This window comes from Salvelinus sp. IW2-2015, linkage group LG32 (genome assembly GCF_002910315.2).
Source record: "Salvelinus sp. IW2-2015 linkage group LG32, ASM291031v2, whole genome shotgun sequence".
Classification (NCBI taxonomy): Eukaryota; Metazoa; Chordata; class Actinopteri; order Salmoniformes; family Salmonidae; genus Salvelinus; species Salvelinus sp. IW2-2015.
The window spans coordinates 1,240,122-1,268,080 of NC_036871.1; the positions used below are offsets into that span (position 1 = coordinate 1,240,122).

The window sequence follows — 27,959 nt, forward strand, 5'->3', positions numbered from 1 at the left end:
ATATCACATTTACATTAGTATTCAGACCCTTTAGTCAGTACTTTGTTGAAGCACCTGTAATGATTACAGCCTCGAGACTTCTTAGGATGACGCTACAAGCTTGGCACACCTGTATTTGGAGTTTCTCCATTCTTCTCTGCAGATCCTCTCAAGCTCTGTCAGGTCAAAATCTAATTAAATCAAATCAAATTTATTGGTCACATACACATAGCTAGCAGATGTTATTGCGAGTGTAGCGAAATGCTTGTGCATTTTGGATGGGGAGCGTCACTGCACAACTATTTTCAAGTCTCTCCAGAGATGTTCGATCGGGTTCAAGCACGGGATCTGGCTGGTCCACTCAAGGACATTCAGAGACTTGTCCCAAAGCCACTCCCGCTTGTGTTGGATGTGCTTAGGTAGTTTGTCCTGTTGGAAGATGAAACTTCACCTAGTCTGAGGTCCTGAGCGCTCTGGAGCAGGTTTTCATCAAGTATCTCTCTGTACTTTGCTCGTTAATCTTTCCCTCATCCTGACTAGTCTCCCAGTCCCTGGCGCTGAAAAAAGTCTTTAGTGCCTTTTGGCAAACTCCAAGTGGGCTGTCATGTGCCTTTTACTGAGGAGTGGCTTCCATCTGGCCGCTCTACCATAAATGCCTGTTTGGTGGAGTGCTGCAGAGATGGTTGTCCTTCTGGAAGGTTCTCCCATCTCCACAGAGGAACTCTGGAGCTCTGTCAGAGTGACCATCGGGTTCTTGGTCACCTCCCTGACCAATGCCCTTCTGCCCGGATTGCTCAGTTTGGCCAGCGGCCAGCTGTAGGAAGAGTCTTGGGGGTTCCAAACTTCTTCCATTTAAGAATGATGGAGACCACTGTTTTTTGGGGGACCTTCAATGGTGTAGACAGTTTTTGGTACCCTTCCCCAGATCTGTGCCTCGACACAATTCTGTCTCGTAGCTCTGCGGACASTTCCTTAGAACTCATGGCTTGGTTTTTGCTCTGACATGCACTGTCAACTGTGGGACCTTATATAGACAGGTGTGTGCCTTTCCAAATCATGTCCAATCAATTGAATTTACCACAGGTGGACTCCAATCAAGTTGTAGAAACATCTCAAGGATGATCAATGGAAACCGGATGCACTTGAGCTCAATTGTGAGTCTCATAGCAAAGGGTCTGAACTTATGTAAATAAGTTATTTCTGTTTTTATTTTGTATTACATTTGCAAACATTTCTAAAAATCTGTTTTCACTTAGTCATTAAGGGGTATTGTGTGTAGATTGATGAGGATTTTGTTTTATTTAATCCATTTTAGAATAAAATTGTAACGTAACAAAATGTGGAAAAGTCAAGGGCTCTGAATTGTTTCCGAATGTACTGTATGTGTATTAAAATAGTACAAAGTTAAGTATTTGGCCCCACATTCATAGCACGTATTGACTACATCGATGGTATAAGATTCRGTTTATACATATGAGATGAGTAATGTAAGATATTATTAAAGTGGCATTATTTAAAGTRACTAGTGATCCATTTATTAAAGTGGCTAATGATTTGAGTCTGTATGTATGGCTATTTAACAGTCTGATGCCCTTGATATAGAAGCTGTTTTTCAGTCTCTCGCTCCCAGSTTTGATGCACCTTTACTGACCTCGCCTTCTGGATGGTAGTGGGGTGAACAGGCAGTGGCTCAGGTGGTTGTTGTCCTTGATTATCTTTTTGGCCTTCCTGTGATATCGGGTGCTGTAGGTGTCCTGGAGGGCAGGTMATTTGCCCCCGGTGATGAGTTGTGCAGACCGCACCACCCTCTGGAGAGCCTTGCGGTTGAGGGCGCTGCTGTTGCCATACCAGGTGGTGATACAGCCTGACAGGATGCATTCAATTGTGCATCTGTAAAAGTTTGTCAGGGTTTTAGGTCACAAACCAATAAGAATATAATATGTTTCTAAACACTTCTACATTAATGTGGATTATACCGTGATTACGGATTATCCCTGAATGAATCGTGAATAATGATGAGTGAGAAAGTTACAGATGCACAAATATCATACCCCGAAGACATGCTAACCTCTCACCATGACAACTACACACAGTTCAATATCACAAAATATTATTACATTTTAAATCACCCAGAGCTTTAAACCCTAGGCGTATTGTGTTATCTATTTTCAGTTGAATTCTGGGTTGAATTGAAACAATAGCTGTTGATGACTTTGAAAAATCCTATACTGTGTAGGCCTAAATACTGTAGTATGATTGTTGATATATGTTTGATAAAGTATGGTCACATTTMATTTGCTCTGTTAAACCCTTTGGAATKACTTCAATAGCAACAGTGAATCCATTAAGTGTTTCAATGGACATCTCTCAACACTTATTCTCACGATAGCACATTGGTAATAGTCAGTAACAAATATTATAACCAAGCGGGGTTGGCCCTGAATGGGAGACCGAAGGGTAGCTGTAGATGGAGATATTATCCAGTAGGAGGGTCTTCCCAGCCTACAGATTTTTTTTTTTGATAGTGTACTTAACATTGAAGATCTGACGTTGATTTAAAGGTACATTTCAACATACTTTATACAAGGTTTGTCTATGTTGAGAATTTATTTTGTTACCATGATGACATAGTCCTGTGGTAGAAATTTCCACATAAATTCCATGTCCCAATTCGTTGACAAATTACATTGAAACAATTTTCCAGTTTGTGCCCAGTGGGATCCTCTCTCCAATTCAACAGTTAACAATGTATTTAAAAGAAAAGAATGACAATGTGGTCTCAAATGTTATGGTTATAGACATTCATAAAAAAGTGAGTTTGTGAAATAAGTCATAAAGCCCTCTCAGCTCATATGTTCAACCTTCCTCTGTCGCGTGTCTCAACTGTAAACAGCGCTATCAAAACAGTGTCAACTATACAGTCACGTTTACTAAATCGTACTCCACACTGTTCTCAGACTTCTGTTCTCTGTCACTAAAAACACCTAGTTGCTGCGCCCCCCCGCCCGCTAAAGAAGGTTTGACCTCTTGACCTCTCAGCACTCTTGACACGCAGGTTATAAATGTGAGGGATCACAAAAAWTGTGTGACGGGCGATATTAAATTCGACCTACTCCCCGGCTCAGAGTAAATATTTCTGTTAGAGAACATTCCAGATGTCCCACTGGACTGGCCTCTTCTTCTCATGTCTTCCGGTGGAGACAGAACATGGAAAATAGAGCAAATAGAAAAACTCTCAAAGCTGTGGCTTTAGTGATTTCTGACTTCACAGAAATCTTTGTCAGGTGACCTCACTAGAAGCACTCCGGAGTGAAGTTTACCAGGTACAAATCTAGACTCAGCTTTCCCACCCTCAATCCTAACCTTAAACATTAGTGGAGAAAATGCTAAACTGATCCTAGATCGGCATCTTGGGGCTACTCCACCCTACACCAGAAGCACTGGATATTAGCCTTTTCTTTTCTGTGTGGGTCTCAGTTTCTATGTGGCTGTCTATGTGGCTCTCTGTAGCCTACAGTTGCACAAATGCCCCAGTAGTCTAACGCTTTGCAGTGGTAGTCACAAGTAATTGCACATGGGCGTGCATAGTAGCGATGTCTCTGTAGGGACAAGAAGTTTCCCGATTTGACACTTGAAGAGTTAGTGGACTCTTGTGTCTTAATGTTTGGTGTGTGTGATGTGCATCGTATTTTTGKCTGTTGACCTTGGCCTTGCCAACAGGGACCACAGGGAGGAGGCTGGAGCAGACAGGCTAGTAGCTGGCAGCTATTATTTTTGCTCTGTCACCACAGACAGCACTTCCTGTGTGGGCCCCTGGCCCATTGTTTAGGCAAACATGTAGCCCTGTCTGAGGCGAACAAGTTATCTTGAAGTAATGCTACTGGAAGCTTCGGCTGAAGGTTGCCATGACTTTCACTTCTAATTTGAGACACCACACACCACTATGAATGTCTGTGAATTAGCTTTGGGTATCGTTAAGGTTTGTATGTGTCTTTGAAACTTTGTTAACTAGTTTTACATTTGACACATTCATTTTGGAAGTTTTAGAGTCTGGCTGAGGGTTGTCAGATTTCTTAACCCTGGAGATTTTGGAATGACATTGCTATTATGYGCCTTTCTAATTATTTGTGTCTTGTCACTGAGTGTTCGGTTTGAGAATAGTTTCCCAGCTTTTTTGTGCTTCACTATTTGTAATGAATTCCATTTGACCCCCTATATGGAGACAATKAATGCTTTCTTGGGCCAGGTTTTTTTTCGATCATGTATTCAATTGCAATGATGTATTTCCTGATTTGACCTCGTTGAAGTGGAATTGGCCTAAATGATCATGGCATTGATACAGGTTGTTGATAKTGGAATAGAGGTAACGAGCAGGGTTGAACACAACCATGCTATTATCCCACATACAGTCTCTGTGGTTCATATGAACCCCKAAATGAGCTGTTTGTCTCCAGCTCAACACTTTTCGTTCCTGGGAATTCGATTGAATTACAATTGCCCCTGTCTGTTACCACAGAAGGGGTCTTGTTTTTCAGAGAGTGGTGGAAACAGAAAAATAACCAATCTTTCCCATCTAAAAGGTGGCGTCCCGCCCCTTCAAATAGCAGTTGATGGGAGGCTAGCTGTCTGATCTGACCAAAGGCGCAATGTTGCTCCTAGATCATCCGAACAGTGACATTGGGGTACAGGCTACAATTTGTTGTGTGTCCCCCTCGCTTCTGTGGCATCATCACRTGGACTGTTCACGAAGCCTTAGYGCCCGTTTTGAGGGAGGAAATATCCTCCCTTCTCCAGAAGCAAGCAATCCAAGTGGTTCCTATGTCGGAGATACAGGGTTATTTCCTGGATCCGAAAAGGGATGGAAATTTGCAAAYCCATTATAGACGTCCATGCCCTCAACAAACACCTCAGAGTCTACAAATTCAGAATACTCACAAGGCGCTGGCTATTGGAGTCGATTGGCTGGTGGTGGCAGAGTCGAGGGAGCAAACAGTATTACACATCCATGCTACTGTCCTGTATTCAGTCTCTAGGCTTCATAAGAAACCAAAAAAAGAGCTGTTTGACTATATCTCAGCGCATTCCCCTTCTGGGTCTCGAGCTAGATTCACTCGCGTATCGTGAACTTCTATCCCCACAGAGGGTGTCCGGGCCCTGCTCAGACAAGTGTTTGGCTGGGTCACAGTGCGTTTTCGACAGTGCCCACGCCTACTGGGGATGATGGCCTCTGTGATGGAAGTCGCTCCCCTGGGGCTATTGTTGATGCAGCCTTTCCAACACTGAGGCTAGCCACTCACCTGGACGCATCTCACCTGGTCGCTTCAGGTGTGACCTACTGGCCCAGTGGTGGGAATTGATGTCGCCACTCATCCCCCTAAAAGGGTGTGCACCGGCTCAGACCAGTCTCTACATGGGCTGTTACAGTGATCGTATTACCTGTTTCATGACAGCAGTCAAATTCCACTTGACTCTGTAATCTCATTTTATGCACTCTGGACATGCGTTTGTAGTACCCAACTCGGTACCCGGCCCTCTATTGTTCCTCTAACCACTCTRACATCAATGCAAATGCAATCAAAAATAACATCAAACTCTTATCATCAAGACAGTGTCATGCTTTTAAAACTCACCTCACTGTGATTGATCCATTTTAAGAAAGAAGTTCAACAACAGGTTGAAACTGAGTGGGAAAACATGGTCGTTGTGGATGTTGTTTCAAATCCTAACACATCCTAGCTACAGAATATCTCACCACCATGTGTTTCCTCTCTCTTCTTCATTCCTTTCTCGATAGTGCAGGGAGAGGGGCTATCAACGGTTTAATTAAGTATGTTTTGTTGTGAAAACATATTACTATCGATGTTCCCGGACAGATTTCACTTGGTTTCCCAAATTAAACATGGACAAGCTCCCAATTTTCCCCTGAGACTGTATAGCCTGCATGAAGCCCAGCCCCCTTATGGGAGCAGGGGTGTCCGGCAATGGCTGACATAGTAAGAAACGTGGGTGCACTGTCATCACAGTAATGTTTTTGTGGAGGGGTGCACTGGTTGCTCAGACCCGCCCCTCGCTCTAGGATGGAACTGCTTCCTCATCGGAGGTGCACGTAAACTCCACTTCCTCCTATCCCTCCAACGGAGGAACACTAGTAAACTTCATCCGCCCGAAGTTATGCATGCTAGCCAATGTTAGCCATGAGGCTTTTAGTCTAAGCTAGGCTAGCTAGCTAGCACGGTCCGTTTAGAATAACCAAGTGACTTAACGCTACGTATACTAAGCAAGAGAGCTACCCAAGCAATTTCACCGTGGGGAGGCATGAATAGCTGGCAGTAGCTAACCTGGCTAGTACGCTATGCAGCGATTGTTTAGCTAGCCTGGTCTCTAAWGTCTACGTAGGACCGGCTCACCGAGGTGGGACTGGATCCTTGTTGTACSGAGAGTAACGACTGAAAGGGAACCATGCAAGCAGTCTTTTGAATGTTTAACTTCTTATTGTAAATCAACTCTAGAGCAACTCTATTGCTCTCTACACAGTATTTYTTGCTCAGGGTGTGCAGGCTTTTGTTTTAGCCGAGCAATAATACGCATGATTCAATGAATCAAAATCCAGATGAGCAAGGAATTAAAATAAAATGTGTATTTTTATTTCTGGCCTGGAACAAAAGCTTGCGCACCCTGTAGTTCATCTGCACAAGGGTTGGTGAGTAATGGTTCAGTACAGTATACACTGAGTGTACAAAACATATAATATTGAGTTGTATCCCCTTTTTGTCCTCAGACYAGTCTCAATTCATCGAGGCATGAACTTTACAAGGTGTCAAAAGMAATCCATAGGGATGCTGACCTATGTTGACTCCAGTGCTTCCCACAGTTRTGTCAAGTTGGCTGGATGTCCTTTGGGTGGTGGACCATTCTTGATACACACAGGAAACGGTTGAGCGTGAAAAACCAAGCAGCGGTGCATTTTTTTTACACAAACCGGTGTGCCTGGAACCTACTACGATACCCCATTCAAATGCACTTACATTTTTTGTCTTGCCCATTCACCCTATGAATGACAAACCTACACAATCCATGTTTCAATTGTCTCGAGGCTTAAAACATCTTCTTTAACTTGTCTCTTCCCCTGATTGAAGTGGATTTAACAAGTGCCGTCAAAAAGGGATTATAGCTTTCACCCGGATTCACCTGGTCAGTCATGGAAAGAGCAGGAGTCGCACCAATTTGTAAGTCGCTCTGGATAAGAGCGTCTGCTAAATGACTTAAATGTAAATGTAAATGTTAATGTTTTGTACATTCAGTGTAGTCTACTTACTAATGTTTTGTAGTGTGCAATGAAACCCCTAGTGGTAAAATGGTGAATATCCTGTATGTTGAGAATGTTTCAGATGTGGAAAAAGCTTCAGGAAGTGAATGCAAAACCTATTTGTCAGTCAGTTAGTAATTTACATTTGACCCATATTGTTAACATGTGTTTATTCACACAAATGCAAACACATACATACATACATACATACATACATACATACATACATACATACATACATACATACATACATACATACATACATGAAAGCAAGCAAGGCATTGTTTTAAATGCCATATGAAGAGTACAAAGCATTCTTGAAACACATCCGGCTTATCATGCATTATCACCATCATTGTTACGGCTAGACTCAATCAAGGACATTCTATCAAACAAGAAACCCTTGATATAGCTGAAGGCTGGAGACTAAAATGTAAGGGATATGGTGTCAAGGACATGTGTGAGTGTGCATGCGTGCATTAGTGGAGGCTCCTCAGAGGAGGAAGCGGAGGACCATCCTCCTCAGTGAATTTCATAAAAAATGTGTGAAACATTAAAGTTATCCTTTTTAGATACAACTATAATAAATATATKCAAATGTCACCAAATAATTGATTAAAACACACTGTTTTACAATTAAGGTCTACAGTAGCCTCTGCAGCACTCTGTAGGGTAGCACCATGGTGTTGCCGGAGGACAGCTAGCTTCTGTCCTCCTCTGGGTACATTGACTTTAATACAAAACCTAATTATSACAACTTCCGGAAGACGTCCCCAACCTATCAGAGCTCTTGCAGCATGAACTGACATGTTGTCCACTCAATCAAAATATCAGAGAATGAATCTAGTACTGAAGCATACGCCACAGCTAGCTAGCACTGCATAAAATGTGATGAGTAGTTGACTCAAAGAGAAAGACAATAGTTGAACAATTTGAACAAATATTTATTTTCCAAAATTAAGGAGAAGCAAGAGAGATAGAGAAAGCTAGATATATTTGGTTGTATTTTTGTTCACTTTCACTTAGCTAGCAAATGCAGCTAGCTAGTTTAGACTAATCAAACACCCTGCTCAAACAAAGGGATGCTATGTAAGCTAGCTGGCTATGGMTATCCAACACTGGAACTCTTTCAAGTCAAGGTCAACTTTTGGTTTTATAAAGGTATTGCCACAGGGGCCCGCCGGTGTAACTGCTAAACTGCTTTCTGACTGTACACTGTACTGTGTAATTGTTGCAGGTTTACTAATGCATTAGTGCTAGTAGTCTAGTTTACTATGACATGACAATGATGTAGGCTGTGTGTAGCGGTTAGCAGTCATGATATGAAGGTATGGCTTGGAAAGTGTTTTTTCCCTGGTCACAGAAGTCCACAAGYGAACGGAAAAGGTGAGAGGAGGAGTTGCGAGAAGGAATTGTATATACAACGAGCAAAGTCATCATGCTGTTGTGTGGCTGCTATGAACTGTTTGCATGTGATCAGGGCTGTATTCATTTAGCCGATTCTGTTGAAAAACGTTTCTTAAACGGAAGCAAACGGAACGAACRGGGATAAACATACCTGCATTTGTTMAATAGAAACTCTCATTTACAACTCTCGGACTAATGATTACACCCTAGATCAGCTAGATGCAGGCAAGGGTGTGCAAGGCGGTATTGAATTTGTCACTGTCTGTCACTTTGATTACTCCAAATTCTCTCGATCTGTGCACCCATGTTGTAAAATAGCCTAGGTTGAAGCAACCCCATGATGGGTACAGGGGAAATGTAGTATCATGTAGTAGCCTAAACCTATCGATGTAACATTAATCTGGGTGAATAGAATATGAATGACAGTCATCCAATATGTCGTAATAGAAATAAGGCCATGCTCATAAAATAAAAATCATCCTCCCTCATTTTAAACGGCATCGACCGCTACTGACGTGCATGTGTGTGTGTGTGTGTGCGCAAGCATGCATGTGTGTGTGTGTGTACATGTATTCATGACACAACACCATACGGAAGTGTATCAACCAACATCACTCCTTTCCCATTTCGACATGCCTTTTACATTATGTACTAGTCCCATTCYACAGCGTTGACTGAAGAAAGATGAAATACATCCAGATACATCCAAACTCTTTCTTTCTCCTTTCCTCCCCAGCGGAGAGAGCGGAGCGGGTAAGACAGAGAGYACCAAGCTGATCCTGAGGTTCCTGTCGGCTATGAGTGAGCACTCCCTGGAGCTCTCCTCAACAGGCAGGACGTCTCACGTGGAGGAGGACCTCCTGGAGAGCAGGTATGTGTTTACATAGCTAAGGACTGGTGAAGAGCAGAATCAGCAACCTCTGAGTAACCTCTAAACACTTGCTTTTGAGAAGGAAAAGGCCTTAACATTTCTATTCAGTGAGTCAATCATCGTTGTCGTAACGCAAACCCCCGAAAAGTCACAATGGGCCAGTCTGGTCCCAAGTAAGGTAGATCTTTTTTGGGCCAGGGTAGGCTTTTTGGGGGACAGGTCTCAGAGGTGGAAACACAAAAGTTTGTGTCTTTAGGCCAAACWYTGGGGTAAAGTTGTATGGTGTAAGCAAGCCATAAGTAAAAAGGTGTTAGTACTCATTTTAGGTGTTGGTACTTATTTACATTTTACAGTATTTGTATTTTATTAGGGATYCCCATTACTTCCTGCCAAGGCAGCAGCTACTCTTCCTGGTGTCCAAACACATTAAGACACTTATATTACATATAAAACGGTACTTCGTATAACACTGTCACACCACCACATATCCACAACACAAAATGTATGTTACCACTAAACAACAATATTACAACGTACGTGTGTGTAGAGTGGGTGTGCTAGCGCCCTTGTGCGTCTGTACCTGTGTGTCTCTGCACAGTCCCCGCTGTTCCATGAGGTGTATTTTTATCTGTTTTTTWAAATCTGATTCCACTGCTTGCATCAGTTACCTGATGTGGAATAGAGTTCCATGTAGTACTGTGTGCCTCCCATAGTCGGTTCTGAACTTGGAGATTGTGAAGAAACCTCTAGTGGCATGTCTTGTGGGGTATGCATGGGTGTCTGAGCTGTGTGCTAGTAGTTTAAACAGRMAGCTCAGTGCAGTCAGCTTGTCAACCAACACCTCTTACAAAAACAAGTAGTGATGAATTTAAATCTCTCCTCCACTTTGAGCCATGAGAGCTTGACATGCATATCATTGATGTTAGCTCTGTGTACATTTAAGGGCCAGGCGCRCTGACCTGTTCTGAGCCAAATGCCCCGCTTTTGGAACCTGACCAGTCATGTGTGTGTGTGACAAAACTAGGGCCTGTAGGACCTGCCTGGTTGATAGTGTTAAGAAGGCAGAGCTTTATTATGGACAGACTTCTCCCCATCTTAGCTACTGTTGCGTCAACATGTTTTTATCATGACAGTGTACAATCCAGGGTTACTCCAAGCAGTTTAGTCACCTCAACTTGCTCAATTCCTACATTATTCATTACCAGAAATAGCTGAGGTTTAGGGTTTACTGAATCATTTGTCCCAAATACATTTCTTTTAGTTTTTGACATATTTAGGGCTAACTTATTCCATGCCACACATTCTGAAACTAACTGCAGCTCTTTGTTAAGTGTTGCAGTGATTTCACTCRATGTAGTAGCTGACGTGTATAGTGTTGAGTCAYCAGCATACATAGACCCTAACACCCTCTGTGTTCTGTTAGACAGGTAACTCKTCATCCACAATATAGCAGGGGGTGTAAAGCTATAACACATACGTTTTTCCAGCAGCAGACTATGATCGATAATGTCAAAAGCCACAGTGAAGTCGAACAAAACAGCCCCCACTGCCTTTTATCATCAATTTCTCTCAGCCAATCATCAGTCATTTATCTAAGTTGTGTGCATGTTGAATGTCCTTCCCTATAAGCGTGCTAAAAGTCTGTTGTCAATTTGTTTACTGTAAAATAGCATTGTATCTGGTCAAACACCATTTTTTGGAAATGTTTACTCGGGTTGGTAACAGGCTGATTGGTTGGCTATTTGATCCAGTAAAGGGGGCTTTACTATTCTTGGGTWGCRGAATTACTTTTACAGAGTGGCAAGTAGCCTAGTGGTTAAGAGGTTGGGCCAGTAACTGAAAGATTGCTTGTTTGAATCTTCGAGCTGACTAGGTGAAAAATCTGTTAATGTGCCCTTGAGCAAAGCACTTAACCCTATCCAGTCGCTCTGGAGAAGAGTGTCTGCTAAATGACTAAAATGCAAATGTAAAATGCTTCCCTCCAGGCCTGAGGGCACACACTTTCTAGTAGGCTTAAATTGAAGATATGGTAAGTAGGAGTGGCAATATCGTCCGCTATTTTCCTCAGTAATTTTCCACCCAAGTTGTCAGAACCCGGTGGCTTGTCATTGTTGATTAGACAACAATGATTTGTTCACTTCTTCCACACTCACTTTACAGAATTCAAAATTACAATACTTGTCTTTCGTAATTTGATCAGTTATACTTGGATGTGTAGTGTCAGCGTTATTTGCTGGCATGTCATGGCTAAGTTTGCTAATCTTGCTAATAAAAAATCATTAAARTAATTGGCAATATCAGTGGGTTTTGTGATGAATGAGCCATCTGATTCAATGAATKATGGAGCTGAGTTTGCCCTTTTGCCCATAATTTCATTTAAGGTGCTCCAAAGCTTTTTAATATCATTCCTTATGTAATTTATCTTTGTTTCATAGTGTAGTTTCTTCTTCTTCTTATTCAATTTAGTCGCATGATTTCTCAATAGCAGTATGTTTGCCAATCGGTTGTGCAGACAGACTTATTTGCCATTCCTTTTGCCTCATCCCTCTCAACCATGCCATTTTTCAATTCCTCATCAATYCACCGGGATTTACCAGTTTTTACAGTAACTTTATTAATGGGTGCATGCTTATTAGTAACTGGGATAAGCAATTTCATAAATGTATCAAGTGCAGCGTCTGKTTGCTCCTCATTACACACCACAGACCAACAAATATTCTTTAAAACAACAACATAGGAATCACTACAAAATGTATTGTATGACCTCTTATACACTATATTAGGCMCAGCCTTTGGAACGTTGGTTTTCCTAGATATGGCTATTATATTGTGATCACTACATTCGATGGATGTGGATACTGCTTTAAAGCAAATGTCTGCAGTACAATATTCTATTGGCTCTATATGAATTATTGGACAGCACCTGCCTACTTTATGTACAGATTGTAAAACATTTTCAGTAGTTTMGTTTTTTGGAAAGAAAGAAGTTTTCAAACCTTATCTAGTTGCAGGTGCATGGAGGATGTTAAAAACAATATTTGAAAAAGAAACTCCAGCTCGCTGCCAATATTCTTACTTCAACAATTTAGTGGACTTTCTCTATCTCTCTCTGTCACTCTCTTTCTCTCTCTCTACTCCTTTAGCCCAATCATGGAAGCCTTCGGCAACGCCAAGACCGTCTACAACAACAACTCTAGCCGCTTTGGGAAGTTTGTTCAACTGCACTTCTGTCAGAAGGGCAACATCCAAGGCGGTAAAATCGTGGACTGTATCCTTTACTACGCTATTAACACCCATAGTGTGGACAGAATGATGTTTTCTACATGTCCTGTTCAAGTTCCTATAGGAAATGCTCCAAACTGCTGCCAAGCACTCTTCAGKGAAGGGTTTGGGTGATGATTTATTAGCGTGCTTTATTAGTGTGCAGTGTGCTGTTCTAGTTTCAAACGTATGACAATCTCTGTTCTGGTGAGTTAGAGAATGGCACAATCAATGACTAGGTGTAGAGATAGAAAACTCTGCTTTCTCTCCGTCTCTCTGGAACTATTTTCCCTCCTATTTTTTCACCCACTTTGAGGTGTCACTCTCCCTCTCTCTTTTCTCTCTCCCCTCTCTTTCTCTCTCATCTGTCTGTATATTTCTCTCTCCTTTATCTTCCCCTCTTCTTTCTCTTTCTAAAAATCTATGCCAGATAATTGTCATATATGAATCTCAATGTGGAGCATCCGACTTTCTCAAGGTAATATATGCCTTAACTGCCACCTTTCTGTGCAAAGACCTCCTAGAGAAGGTAAATATTCTCTCTCTCTCTCTCTCTCTCTCTCTCTCTCTCTCTCTCTCTCTCTCTCTCTCTCTCTCTCTCTCTCGCCTCTCATCTCTCTCTCTCTCCCCATTATCCATTATCCGCCTCTCTCTCTGCCTCTGGCATCGGTCGGTCTCGTCCTCCCTCTTGTCTCCTTCTCGCTTCTCCTTTCTCCATGTCATTGTGTGCTATTTGTTCGTCGGAGGTGTGCGGTTGATGGTTTGTGTCCTCGCCCCTATCAGAATCGAGTTGTTAGAGCAAATCCAGAAAGGAAAAGGAACATCGACATTTTCTTAATCACTTCTGGCTGGAACCAAATGCAGAACAGAGGGGTGAGTGACAATATGATACATGGGTCAAACAAAACATACACAGAAGGGTGTAGCTATCTCGTAGTTATTTTTCTACATGGGGCAAAAAAGGCCCCAAAGTAAGATCCAAGCCACTTTAGCATCAAAACTGAACATTGAAACAATAATAGCCGAACTTTTATAAGATCTGGGTGGCTGCCTCGCCTAAATCGAATAAAATGTTATTTGTCACAGCTTTGTAAACAACAGGTGTAGACTAACAGTTAAATACTTACTTATGGGTATTTCCCAACAATCCCAACAAATTCAATTCCATAAAAAATTGACACGAGGAAATAATACACAGTGAATAACGAATACCAGTAAAAATAAATGTTATATAAGGGGCGATGTGAATGTGTGTGGTGTGTGTGTGTGTGTGTGTGTGTGTGTGTGTGTGTGTCTGTGGTGTGTTGTGTGTGTGTGTGTGTGTGTGTGGTGTGTTGTGTGGTGTGTGTGTGTGTGTGTGGTGCGTAATCAGTGAAGATAGGCAAGAGAGTTAGTTGCAATAAAAGGGTCAACGCAGGTTAGTCCGGGTAGCCATTTGATTAGCTTAGCCAGTACTTGATGGCTTGTAAGTAAGAAGCTGTGCACGGTCCTGTCGGTTCCAGACTTGGTGCACTGGTACCGCTTGCCGTGCGGTAGCAGAGAGAACAGTCTATGGTTTGGGGGGCTGGAGTCCTGGATGGCAAGGAGCTCTGTACTCACCACCCTCTGTMGCGCCTTGCGGTCGGGTACTTTGCAGTTGTCGTACCAAACGATGATGCAGCCAATATGCGCTCAATGGTGCAGCTGTAGAACCGTTTGAGGATCTGAGGGCCCATGCAAAATCTTTTCAGTGTCCTGAGGGGGAAGAGGCGCTTCACAACTGCGTGGGTGTGTGTGGACCATGTTAATTCCTTAGTGATGTGGACACYGAGGAACTTGAAGCTATCGATCCTGCTCCACTACAGCCCCATCGATGTGGATGGGGGCGTGCTCGCCCCTCCGTTTCCTGTAGTCCACGATCAGCTCCTTAGTCTTGCTGATGTTGAGGGAAAGGTTGTTGTTCTGGCACCACACTACCAGGTCTCTGACCTCCTCCCTATAGGATGCCTTATCGTTGTCAATGATCAGTCCTACCACCATCGTGTTGACAGCAAACTTGACGATGGTGTTGGAGCCGTGCGCAGCCATGCAGTCCTGGGTGAACAGGGAGTCCAGGAGGGGACTAAGCACACACCTCTGATGGGGCCCCCATGTTGATGGTCAGCTTGACGAATATGTTGTTGCCTAGCCTCACTACCTGGAGGCGGCCATCAGGAAGTCCAGGATCCAGTTGCAGAGGGAGGTGTTTAGTCCCAGGGTCCTGAGCTTGGTGTTGAGCTTGGAGGGGACTATGGTGTTGAATTCTTATCTGTAGTCAATGAACAGCATTCTTACATAGGTAATTATTTTGACCAGGTGGGTGAGGGCAGTGTGGAGTGCAATAGATATTGTGTCATCTGTGGATCTGTTTGGGCATTATGCGAATTGGATTGGGTCCAGGGTGTCTGGGATGATGGTGTGCATGTGAACCATGATCAGCCTTTCAAAGCATTTCATGCTATATATGTAGATATAATGTGTTTCTCCTACAGTGGTTCTTCCTCAAAAATGTTGAGCTTATGCTGCGACCATTTGTGGTAGATGGTGGCATTCTGTCATTGCACAACACTATCACAAGGGGGAGGTAGAACGCTAATCTATCGGTAGTCTAAACTGCGGCAATTAATGGAGGCGTTTTCAGTCTAAAAGTCTCTCCTCTGGCACTAGAGTCCTGCATCAGGCAACAACAAAAAAACTGTTGATGGTCTTGGAGTTAAGAGAGAACTTGGGGAAATACAATGGGGAAATTTCACTTGACATGTGGACTGACGATTATTGTAAAATAGGCATGGTGGGCTTTTGGTTTCTCTCCCTCTTAAAAAAACWGAAATAAATCATTCTAAATAACAAACTGGCTTTATTTACGAATTAGTAAGAATGTCTCACCCCATGTTCAAGAATGGCCTTTTTCCCTTTAATCAGATTACAATCGCTCACTTTCGGTTATTTGAAACGAAGCCATAGAAAGTTGGTTGCAATTTCAGTCGAAAATAAAAAGTAAGGAACTTGTCTGTCGACCTTGCATTAAAGACCAAAATTGGTTAAAGAAAATTGGGATAAATAAAAATATATACCAGTTTCATTTAAGGATCAAAAAATTGACAGCTGTGCCGTATAGACTACAAAATAGTTGGGAAGCGATTTTTGATGTACCAATTCCATGGCACRYGGTTTATGAATTGACACGCAATTTTCCATTCTTYCTGAAAGCCCTAATATTAAAAACAGTCAAATGCATTCTCTCCGTCACCCACACGCACTTTAAACATTTGGATAATAAAGCATTTAAAGGCTGACATTGGTGGATTTTAATACTTCTGACAGACAAAATTCTAACTCCACCCATAACTTTTTTGACTTGGATTGTTATAACTTACAGAAGGCCTAAACCCTCTGGGTGCAAACAACATTTCGATGATGGGTTATTAGCAGGACAATAGACTCTTCAACCTTTACAAAAGGATAGTCTAATAGCTCGGCAAAGTGTGAAATGAAATTCCCCCAATTTACAATGTATTAAGTACTCTAAAGTTTTACATTTCTAACTACAAACATCATGCAACTGCAAAAAGTCAGGTAAAGCATATACCTGTCTCTTATACACATCTAGATGTGTATAAGAGACAGGACAATAGACTCTTCAACCTTTACAAAAGGATAGTCTAATAGCTCGGCAAAGTGTGAAATGAAATTCCCCCAATTTACAATGTATTAAGTACTCTAAAGTTTTAAATTTCTAACTACAAACATCATGCAACTGCAAAAAGTCAGGTAAAGCATATACTGATCAGTATTTCTTCATCAACATCTTTATGCTTTCATTAATAAAATAAGGATAAAAATACTCTTTCAAAATGCAGATGTTTATTTCAACTATCAACAGGACAACAGACTCTTCCCGAGTTTAGGGACTTTAAGTATATTAATGGATACATAACGAATTACTATGGAAAAAATATCATTGAATGATATAGCATGGGGACTGGTCTTGTTAAATCAATCATGGACCTATTTATATAATGAATATGAATTCGGAGGGCAGAAAGTATTAAAGCATTGAGACTTCTCACTAAAGTCGTCAGTCATACATACTTAAATCCTTAAAACTGGTTTTGCAGCACGCCAGGTTCTTTGTTTGTCAGATGAATCATTGGGTCGAAACTACAGAACAGTACAAAACAAGAGAACACATATGGTTAATGTTCTGAGAAAATGTATATATAAAATGTCTTACAGGACCTTTCTATAAGTCCACTCAAGTTTCTTCAACTGTCTTCTGACTGTGATTAGAGCGATGTTGATGTTGTGCGGTGATGCCAGCAGATTCCAGATTGCCTTTGCCGAGATTGCTCATCATCTTCAACCATCATCGATGGCTTGAATAGTTTCACTGGAAATGGAATACCACTATAGATGCTGTGTTTTTGGTTGATGGCCAATATTAAAAACAGTCAAATGCATTTGTGAATTCAATCACTTTATTGTTTAATTATTTAAGGATCCTCTCTCTTCTCTGTGCTAGAGTTATTTTAAGAATAAAGTCGGCTAATGAAGGCCTACTTTACAGTATTGTAGCCTACTGTACCTGTTCATTTTCCTGGGTTTTTGCGTTCGGCATAACACAGGCAAATAGCACTGTCCGTGACCATAATTTCCAAGTCCTTTCTCTTCTCTGTGCTGGAGTTCTTTTAAGAATGCTTACTGGAACACCCAAAGTCATCCAGTTGTTATAATTGGATTTGAAGCAATAGCCTACCAGCGTGTGGTCAACTATTTCAGCACCGCTTCACGCTGCTCTGAGACAAGCATGGGGTTAAGATGGCGCCGGAGAAGAAGGCTGACGTTTTACGTTTTTTGTTTCTTTGTTTCTTTGTGTTGTTTTTAACTTATTTTGTACATAGTGTTGCTGCTACCGTCTCTTATGACCGAAGATATCTTCTRGACATCAGAACTGTGATTATTCACCACGGACTGGCAGAATCCTTTTTTTCCTTTCATGAGTCCGATGAGCCCGACGTGAATGACACACTGCTTTCCCGGGAACAGATCCAGATCCCCGTCATTTGTGTGAAGAGAAGGCTGAGAAAAAGGGCTAGAGGGCGGGCTGCCTTCTGAGAATTTGTAGGCGATTGAATAAACCCCCACTGCCTTCCATTCTGCTAGCAAACGTGCAATCTTTGGAAAATAAATTAGATGACCTACGAGGAAGATTAAACTACCAACGGGACATTCAAAACTGTAATATCGTATGGTTCACGGAGTCGTGGCTGAATGACAACATTATCAACATACAGCTGGTTGGTTATACGCTGTTTCAACAGGATAGAACAGCAGCGTTTGGTAAGACAAGGGGTGGCGGACAAAGTATTTTTGTAAATAACAGCTGGTGCACGATATCTAAGGAAGTCTCGAGGGTTTGCTCGCCTGAGGTAGAGTACCTCATGATAAGCTGTAGACCACATTATCTACCTAGAGAGATTTCATCTGTATTTTCCGTAGCAGTCTACATACCACCACAGACTTAGGCTGGCACTAAGACTGCACTCAATGAGCTGCATTCCACCATAAGCAAACAGGAAAACGCTCACCCAGAGGCAGCGCTCCTAGTAGGACTTTAATGCAGGGAAACTTAAATCCGTTTACAAAATGTCTATCAGCATGTTAAAAAAAACTCTGGACCACCTATACTCCACATACAGAGACGCATACAAAGCTCTCCCTCACCCTCCATTTGGCAAATCTGACCATAATTCTATCCTCCTGATTCCTGCTTACAAGCAAAAATTAAAGCAGGAAGCACCAGTGACTAGATCAATAAAAAAGTGTTCAGATGAAGCAGATGCTAWGCTACAGGACTGTTTTGCTAGCACAGACTGGAATATGTTCTGGGATTCTTCCGATGGCATTGAAGAGTACACCACATCAGTCATTGGCTAAGTGCATTGATGACAATAAGTGCATTGATGACATCGTTCCCACAGTGACCGTACGTACATACCCCAACCAGAAGCCATGGATTAGAGGCAGCATCCACACTGAGCTAAAGGCTAGAGCTGCCGATTTCAAGGAGCGGGACTCTAACCCGGAAGCTTATAAGAAATCCCGCTATGCCCTCCGACGAACCATCAAACAGGCAAGCGTCAATACAGGACTAAGATCGAATCGTGCTACACTGGCTCTGATGCTCATTGGATGTGGCAGGGCTTGCAAAGACAGACTACAAAGGGAAGCACAGCCGAGAKCTGCCCAGTGACACGAACATACCAGACGAGCTAAACTACTTCCATGCTTGCTTCGAGGCAATTAACACTGAAACATGCATGAGAGCACCAGCTGTTCCGGAAGACTGTGTGATCACGCTCCCCGCAGCTGATGTGAGTACTTTTAACTTCTCTAGGATAGGGGGCAGCATTTTCACGTTTGGATGAAAAGCATACCCAAATTCAACTGCCAGCTACACATCCCCAGAAGATAAGATATGCATAAGAAATTCAAATTGTTAGTAAAACACTCTGAAGTTTCTAAAACTGTTTGAATCATGTCAGTGAGTATAACAGAACTTATTTAGCAGGCGAAACCCCGAGGACAAACCATTCAGATCTTTTTTTTTTTTTAGGTCACTCTCTTTTCAATGGATTTTCATTGGGAATACAGATTTCTAATTGACCTTCTTGCAGTTCCTACCGCTTCCACTGGATGTCAACAGTCTCTAGAAATTAGTTGAGGGTTTTTCCTTTGTGTAATGAAGAAGTACGGCCATTTTGAATCAGGGTCACTTGAAGTGTCCTGTTAGATAGAGGCGCGTGACCAGAAAGCATGCTACAGATTGTTTTAATCCTGTATTGAACACAGATCATCCCATCTTCAATTTTATCGATTATTTACGTAAAAAAATACCTAAAGTTGTATTACAAAAGTAGTTTGAAATGTTTTGGCAAAGTTTACAGGTGACTTTTGAGATATTTTGTTGTCATGTTTCACGAGTTGGAACCGTTGTTTTTCTGGATCAAACGCGCCAAATAAATGGACATTTTGGATATATATCGACGGAATTAACCGAACAAAAGGACCATTTATGATGTTTATGGGACATATTGGAGTGCCAACAACAGAAGCTCGTCAAAGGTAAGGCATGAATTATATTTTTATTTCTGCGTTTTGTGTCGCGCCTGCAGGGTTGAAATATGCTTATCTCTCTTTGTTTACAATGGTGCTAACTCAGATAATAGCATTGTTTGCTTTTGCCGAAAAGCCTATTTCAATTCTGACATGTTCGCTGGATTCACAACCAGTGTAGCTTTAATTTGGTATATTTCATGTGTGATTTAATGAAAGTTAAATTTTTATTGTATTTTATTTGAATTTGGAGCGCTGCATTTTCTCTGGCTTTTGACCAAGTGAGAGAGTAGCGTCCCACCTTAACTCAGATTTTTGGATATAAATATGAACTTTACCGAACAAAACATACATGTATTGTGTAACATGAAGTCCTATGAGTGTCATCTGATGAAGATCATCAAAGGTTAGTGATTCATTTTAACTCTATTTCTGCTTTTTGTTACTCCTCTCTTTGGCTGGAAAAATGGCTGTGTTTTTCTGTGGCTATGTACTGAGCTAACATAATCGCAAGGTGTGCTTTCGCCGTAAATCCTTTTTGAAATCAGACACTTTGGCTGGATTAACGAGAAGTTTATCTTTAAAATTGTGCATAATACTTGTATGTTTGAGGAATTTTAATTATGAGATTTCTGTTGTTTTGAATTTGGCGCCCTGCAATTTCTCTGGCTGTTGGTTAGGTGGGACGCTACCCTCCCACATATCCCAGAGAAGTTAAACAGGTAAACATTCACAAGGCTGCAGGGTCAGATGGATTACCAGGACATGTACTGTGAGCATGCGCTGACCAACTGGCAAGTGTCTTCACTGACATTTTCAACCTCTCCCTGACCGAGTCTGTAATACCAACATGTTTTAAGCACACCACCATAGTGCCTGTGCCCAAGAACACTAAGGTAACCTGCTTAAATGACTACCGACCCGTAGCACTCACGTCTGTAGCCATCAAGTGCTTTGAAAGGCTGGTCATGGCTCACATCAACACCATTATCCCAGAAACCCTAGACCCACTACAATTTGCATACAGCCCCAACAAATCCACAGATGATGCAATCTCTATTGCACTCCACACTGCACTCCCTTGCCCTTTCCCAGCTGGACAAAAGGAACACCTATGTGAGAATGCTATTCATTGACTACAGCTCAGCGTTCAACACCATAGTGCCCTCAAAGCTCATCAATAAGCTAAGGACCCTGGGACTAAACACCTCCCTCTGCAAGTAGATCCTGGACTTACTGACGGGCCGCCCCCAGGTGGTAAGGGTAGGTAACAACACATATGCCACGTTGATCCTCAACACAGGGGCCCCTCAGGGGTGCGTTCTCAGTCCCCTCCTGTACTCCCTGTTCACTCATGACTGCACGGCCAGGCACGACTCCAACACCATCATTCAATTTTCCGATGACACAACAGCGGTAGGCCTGATCACCGACAATGACGAGACAGCCTATAGGGAGGAGGTCAGAAACCGGGCCGTGTGGTGCCAGGACAACAACCTCTCCCTCAACGTCATCAAGACAAAGGAGATGATTGTGGACTACAGGAAAAAGAGGACCAAGCACGCCCCCATTCTCATCGACGGGGCTGTAGTGGAGCAGGTTGAGAGCTTCATGTTCCTCGGTGTCCACATCACCAACAAACTAAAATGGTCCAAGCACACCAAGACAGTCGTAAAGAGGGCACGACAAAACCTTTTCCCCCTCAGGAGACTGAAAAKATTTGGCATGGGTCCTCAGATCCTCAAAAGGCTCTACAGCTGCACCATCGAGAGCATCCTGGTTGCATCACTGCCTGGTATGGCAATTGCTCGGCCTCCGGCCGCAAAGCACTACAGGGGGTAGTGCGTAAGGCCCAATACATCACTGGGGCCAAGCTTCTTGCCATCCAGGACCTCTACCAGGCTGTGTCAGAGGAAGGCCCTAAAAATTGTCAAAGACTCCAGCCACCGTAGTCATAGACTGTTCTCTCTCCTACCGCATGGCAAGCGGTACCGGACCACCAAGTCTAGGTCCAAGAGGCTTCTAAACAGCTTCTTCCCCCAAGCCATAAGACTCCTGAACATCTAATCAAATGGCTGCCCAGACTATTTGCATTGCCTCCCCCCCCCCCCTCTTTACACCACTGCTANCTCTTTACACCACTGCTAGTCTCTGTTGTTGTCAACTATGCATAGTCACTTCAATAACTCTACCTACATGTACATACTACCTAAACTAACCGGTGCCCCCGCACATTGACTCTGTATCGGTACCAACCTGTATATAGTCTCGCTATTGTTGTTTTACTGCTGCTCTTTAGTTACTTGTTACTTTTATCTCTTATCCTTGTCCATATTTTTTGATACTGCGTTGTTGGTTGGGGGCTCGTAAGTAAGCATTTCACTGTAAGGTTGTACCTGTTGTATTCAGCCCATGTGCCTAATAAAATGTGATTTAATTTGATGCACCAGATACTCAACTAGTCTAAAGAAGGCCAGTTKAATTGCTTCTTTAATCAGAACAACAGTTTTCAGCTATGTCAACATAATTGTGAAAGGGTTTTCTAAGGATCAATTAGCCTTTTAAAATGATAAACTTGGATTAGCTAACACAACCTGCCTTTGAAACACATGAGTGATGGTTGCTGATAATGGGCCTCTGTACGCCTATCTAGATATTCCATAAAAAATCAGACGTTTCCAGCTGCAATAGTCATTTACAACATTAACAATGTCTACACTGTATTTCTGATCAATTTGATGTTATTTTAACAGACAAAAATTGTGCTTTTCTTTCAAAAACAAGGACATTTCTAAGTTACCCCAAACTTTTGAACGGTAGCGTATGTACATAATGTATTTCTGCAGATGTGTGTGAATTTTTGTGCGTTTTTGTGTGGCTTTGCCATGTTTACTATGTACTGCAGGCTATGTTTACTTGTCAGACTGCATAGTAGCCTAATAAACATATGCATTTTGAAATAWTTTTTTTAYTACGGTAGATGCTATGTTTTTGGTTGTTGGCCAATATTAAAAACAGTCAAATGCATTTGTGATTTCAATCACTTTATTGTTGAATTATTTAAGGCTCCTTTCTCTTCTCTGTGCTGGAGTTTTTTTCAGAATGAAGTCGGCTAATGAAGGCAACAAATGGTTGCTTACTGGAACACCCAAAGTGTGGTCAACTATTTCAGCACCGCTTCGTGCTGTTAGGATTTGTTTTTATTATTTTGCTCTTCACTCGCAGTCACGTAGTAGCCTACGCCCGACCGGTCACATTGTTCAGTGCCAACTTTTGAAAGCCAGTCACTGCTTCCCCCCCACCCCCCCAAGTTAACAAAACGTATTCTCCTATTTTCTTTTCTCGCTAAAATAAAGGTACTGTAGTTGCCCAGATACTTCCCACCTTTCCCTCAGCTATACATCCATCGCTCTTCCTATAACATCTGCCTCCATCTAATCCTTGTTAGTGTTACTGAATCAGGCACTATCTGTCAGATGTATAATTTTTCATTTTTCTTGGAATAGAAACACCATTATATTAATCAAATTAATTAAGCTAAATTTCTTAAAATAAATCCTGTATGCTATGTTCTTACAAAAAAAATGGTTTAAATTCTCTAGTACAGCCAATATTAAAAACAGTTCACTGCTTCTCAAAGATGCCCTCTGGTGTCAAACTAGCATTAATGACAACAATGTTATGACACTTACAGTAAATAACATGCCATAGAATTCTGCCGCAGCGCGCAAGCTGTGCTGCAGTACGACTCAACTTTTAAAGGAAGAACCACTGTATGTAATGTTAGGAGAAACACGGGGTTATAAAACAATTACAGCAATTACACTTTTAACCCATTATTGAGTCTTTCTTTTTTCCATGACAGAGGCCTTCAGTTTTTCCCCACCAGAGAATTACTACTACCTAAAGCAATCTGGCTGTGTGGCAGACAAGACAATCACGACAAAGGCACTTTTCAGGACGTACTGGTATGGCCCTCCCATCTATATCAATGGTTTATTGTTGATGATACAGTTCAGGGCATTCAAAAGTTACTTTTCAAAATGCCTTGCTGCAGCAAGCAGTACATTTTTAACCGAACATTCGTGAGGTGATACCAAGCGCCAAGTTCATTAGCAATGATCTAACAATAACCCATACATTTAAATACATTTCTGAAATATGCCCATGGCGATGTTACATCCCCTTTGAAGCAAATGTCGTTTTTTTGCTAATATACAGTACTTTTTTTGTTCACTTTTTATTACCCAGAACTGTTGTACAAATTGCCATTAGTGGAACTACAATTTGAAATTGTCAATGACAGGGTCTTGCTACAGGGTCTTACAGCTGCACCTCATACCATAGAGACACTAAAGCAGCAGATTCCACTTATAGTGGTCTGGATTCAACTTTACTCGGTTTGTACAGGGATATGGTAATGAATTGAATTAAATTGTGTCTGGACAGATTGAATACATGGGAAAACTCTGAGATATTGTGTTATTTCATTTCTTATTAGATATTTTTCTTGGGGGCACAAGTGCCTTTTTTTTGGCAGCATCAACATTCTGTTCATTTGTGTTGTTTTCCATCCCAGAATGCAATGCGGACCATGCAGTTCACAGAGGAGAACATCTGGGAGATCCTTCGGCTCCTGGCGGGAATCCTTCATGCCGGGAATATCGAGTTTATGACGGCCGGAGGAGCTCAGGTCTCTTCCAAAACAGGTTAATGTCTCTCCTCTTTTCTTTCCTTCCTCTCCTCCTCATGTTCCCCCTTTCCCTTGAGGTACTACCTATAATATGCTACTTTCCTTGAGATTCTCCCTATCCCTGTCCTAGTTCTGGGTTGTCCAAGTTTAAGAGCTGCTCTGAGATTAGCTCTCCCCTATGCCTTAGCGCTAGGGTGACCTTAACCTTTTGCCTCAGCTGAACAATAATATTCCGCCTAGTGCCCACAAAGCTTTGAAATGCGATATGTAATGAACACACTCGTATATCCACCTCAACTGTCACAGCAAGATTGGTGTTTAAAGATAACCTTGATTTAATCACATTATGAGTAAATGCATCTGGAGCAGTGGTCACCGACCTTTTCTGAGTCGAGATACGTTCGCAGTCAAATGAGATCTACCACTTCGATTATTTTTTTTTTAACATGATTTAAAAATATATAACATTAACCCAATAAAAACAGTTCTGTAGGAATGAGGTTTGTGCAGTAGGCCTAACATTATCACAGCATATTGGATATATGCCTGTCCTGCCAATAGTGTTCTTCTCAGAACACATTATATTTCAAAACTCGAGCTTTGATTTAAAAAAAAAATCAGTTGGTGTAGCATTTGCGAGGCACAACTGAGTATAAGTTGAAATAATTCGTAAATAATTCGCTTTTTTATTTTACTGGACTGATGGTACCTGAATCTGATGGTCATGGTGCTTTCAAGACAACTGGGAACTCGGAAAAGACACAAGGTCAAATCATGATGTCAGTGATCTTCAGGTAGGAAAGTCAGAGCTCTAGAAAGATGCCTGAGTTTCCGACTTGGAATTCCGAGTTGGATGACCGTTCAAAAYGATTTTTCCCAGTCAGATCTAGTTTTTTTCAGAGTTCCCAGTTGTTTTGAACATGGCGTTAGTCTCAGTGGAGGGAGGGAGGGAGAGAGCAGCAGAGGGTCCGCCCTCTGGTTCAAAATGGGAACACCGGTGAGCACGGTTTCGGAATCAAGTGAACTTAACGCCAACAGTGCAACACACACACACACAAAAAAGGAGTGCAAGCCTTGATCATTGGCTTTTCTACAGAAATGTTCGGGGATCGACTAGGAATGCCTTGAAGATCAACCAGGCTGGTGACCACTGATCTAGAGGGGCATAGACTGACATCAAATCAAATTTTATTGGTCACATACACATGGTTAGCAGATGTTATCGCGAGTGTAGCAAAATGCTTGATGACAGCACAGCAAAGGATATCTATTGTACAGTACTTATTACACCCCCACATCCCTTTTCTAAAATACCACTGTCTGTGTGTCTGTAGCACTGGGCAGGACAGCGGACCTCCTGGGCCTGAACTCAGAACATCTGGCCGAAGTGCTGACCCACAAGTCCTTGATCCTACGGGGTGAGGAGATCTGCACGCCGCTCACCGTAGAACAGGTAACCTAACCATGATGACAGAGGGCACCAGTTGACCCCATTGTTTAACATCAGGTAGTGGCTTCACTCCTTTGCGACACTAATCCCTCGACACACAAATATTTGACCCCATGGTCAACACCTGACATTAGGGCARATAGATAGGCCAGGGGCATGAGTTATGCCATAGGGAAACATTTAGGGCTGGTGTTTCATAGTCAATGGCGCCTGCCCAACTGTGAGTCTAGCCACCAACTTTGTGAAAAAAATACTTTGGTTTCAAAGTCAATGGTGGCTTATCTCTACCTCGTTTACATAGGTCCTGCTAGACAAAACAAAGCGTTCATTGTCTCTTACAGTTATGTGTGACCGCCGTTGTTGTTGTCAGCTTTTGAAGGCTGGGTGTGCATTGGCCACTGACCCTGAACCATTTCCCCTTGCATGACCTGGGTTGTGTTGACTAGGCACTAAACTTAAAACATTTTAAAACATTTGCAAAAGAAAAACATAAAATACAGTTTAGTCCCTCACTGTTTCACTTAGTTGTCTTGCAGTTGGTGCCTAATGAACCCCACCCCCATCATGTGTCTGATATAATCTCTAAAGCTAGGAGTGTAGCTGACCAGGCTAATCACATTTGACGCTGATTCAGCAGATATGGTCAGCAGATAAACATGAGACACAACTAGTGCCAGACTGGATTATCACAAAAGCCATTGCCACAAGCAGCACCGCAGATATTGAGATGAGCGAGATGCAAGACTTCGCGCTCACACAGTCACACACACAGTATCTGTGCATTTGCACGGGTTCGCTGTTGGGTGCCCTGGCCTGTGCACAGGCCAGGGCATGTGACTGTGTATGTGCTGTGTATGTGACTGTGTGAGAGCGAAGTCTTGTATCACTCTCATCTCAATGTTTGCAGTGCTGCTTGTGGCAGTGTCATTTCGCTGAGTTTACCTTTATGGTCAGGCGGGCGATGGTCTACTTGTGATAATCCAGTCTGGYTCAAGTTGTGTCTCCTGTTCATCTGCTGAATCAGCGTCAAAGCCTCACGCTTCAACGCTCTTAGCGGAAATGCTGTTTATTTTCTGCATCTACGTCATATCGCTGAGTCTATCTTTAATAACTTGGSTTATGTAGGAGATCATATGTAGACTATTTAAGATAGCTTTTATACATAATTTATGCCTCGAGGGGGGACTCTGTCTAAATGGACAGAAAATGTTTCCAGAAATGACTACATTGGACAGAAAGGAGCACACCTCCCTATCCGAAGTGCAGGTTTTTTGCAATCAGAAAAAGCAGAAGCAGATTGTGGAAGTCACCTTTAAAAGCATATTGCAAAGCACAAGTTGCTTATCTGCGTGTGTTTGAATCCCAGCCACGGTATGAATTAATTAATGGTTACACCAAGGGATAGTCAATTTAAAGGTCATCCAGAGTAATTTATACTCCTATTTTACTTGAACGAGAACAGGGCAGCTTCCTTTTTGTAAAACTGTGATGTCATTTCCTTTTTCCCAGGCGGTGGATTCCAGGGACTCCATGGCGATGGCACTTTATTCCCAGTGTTTCACCTGGATTATCCGKAAACTCAACAACCGTATCCGAGGGAAAGAGGACTTCAAATCTATTGGCATCCTAGACATATTTGGATTTGAGAATTTCGAGGTTGGTTGGACAAAAACAATTTTGGTGGTTCAAGGTATAATGTCTGCATCACTTGCCTTTTTGATACATTTTCTAAATGATCATGTCTTTATATTTCGTTTTTTTTTTATTGTGAGCAACATATGTCTTAGTCAGGAAAGTCACTGATCACAAGCAATGATGTACGTTCATCTTAATGTTGATTTCTCATATTGGCTGTCAC

General features: G+C 42.1%; 1 protein-coding gene across 1 annotated transcript in view; it reads left to right on the forward strand.

The window, feature by feature from the left end:
- Positions 1 to 27,959, forward strand: part of myo10 (myosin X) — a 273,035-nt gene that overhangs the window by 157,811 nt on the left and 87,265 nt on the right. The window contains 9 exon segments of the mRNA XM_070436603.1: positions 9,429 to 9,563; positions 12,707 to 12,831; positions 13,340 to 13,353; positions 13,608 to 13,697; positions 23,826 to 23,895; positions 23,898 to 23,926; positions 24,538 to 24,667; positions 25,986 to 26,104; positions 27,611 to 27,757. Of these exon segments, the coding sequence (XP_070292704.1) occupies positions 9,429 to 9,563; positions 12,707 to 12,831; positions 13,340 to 13,353; positions 13,608 to 13,697; positions 23,826 to 23,895; positions 23,898 to 23,926; positions 24,538 to 24,667; positions 25,986 to 26,104; positions 27,611 to 27,757 (859 nt within the window).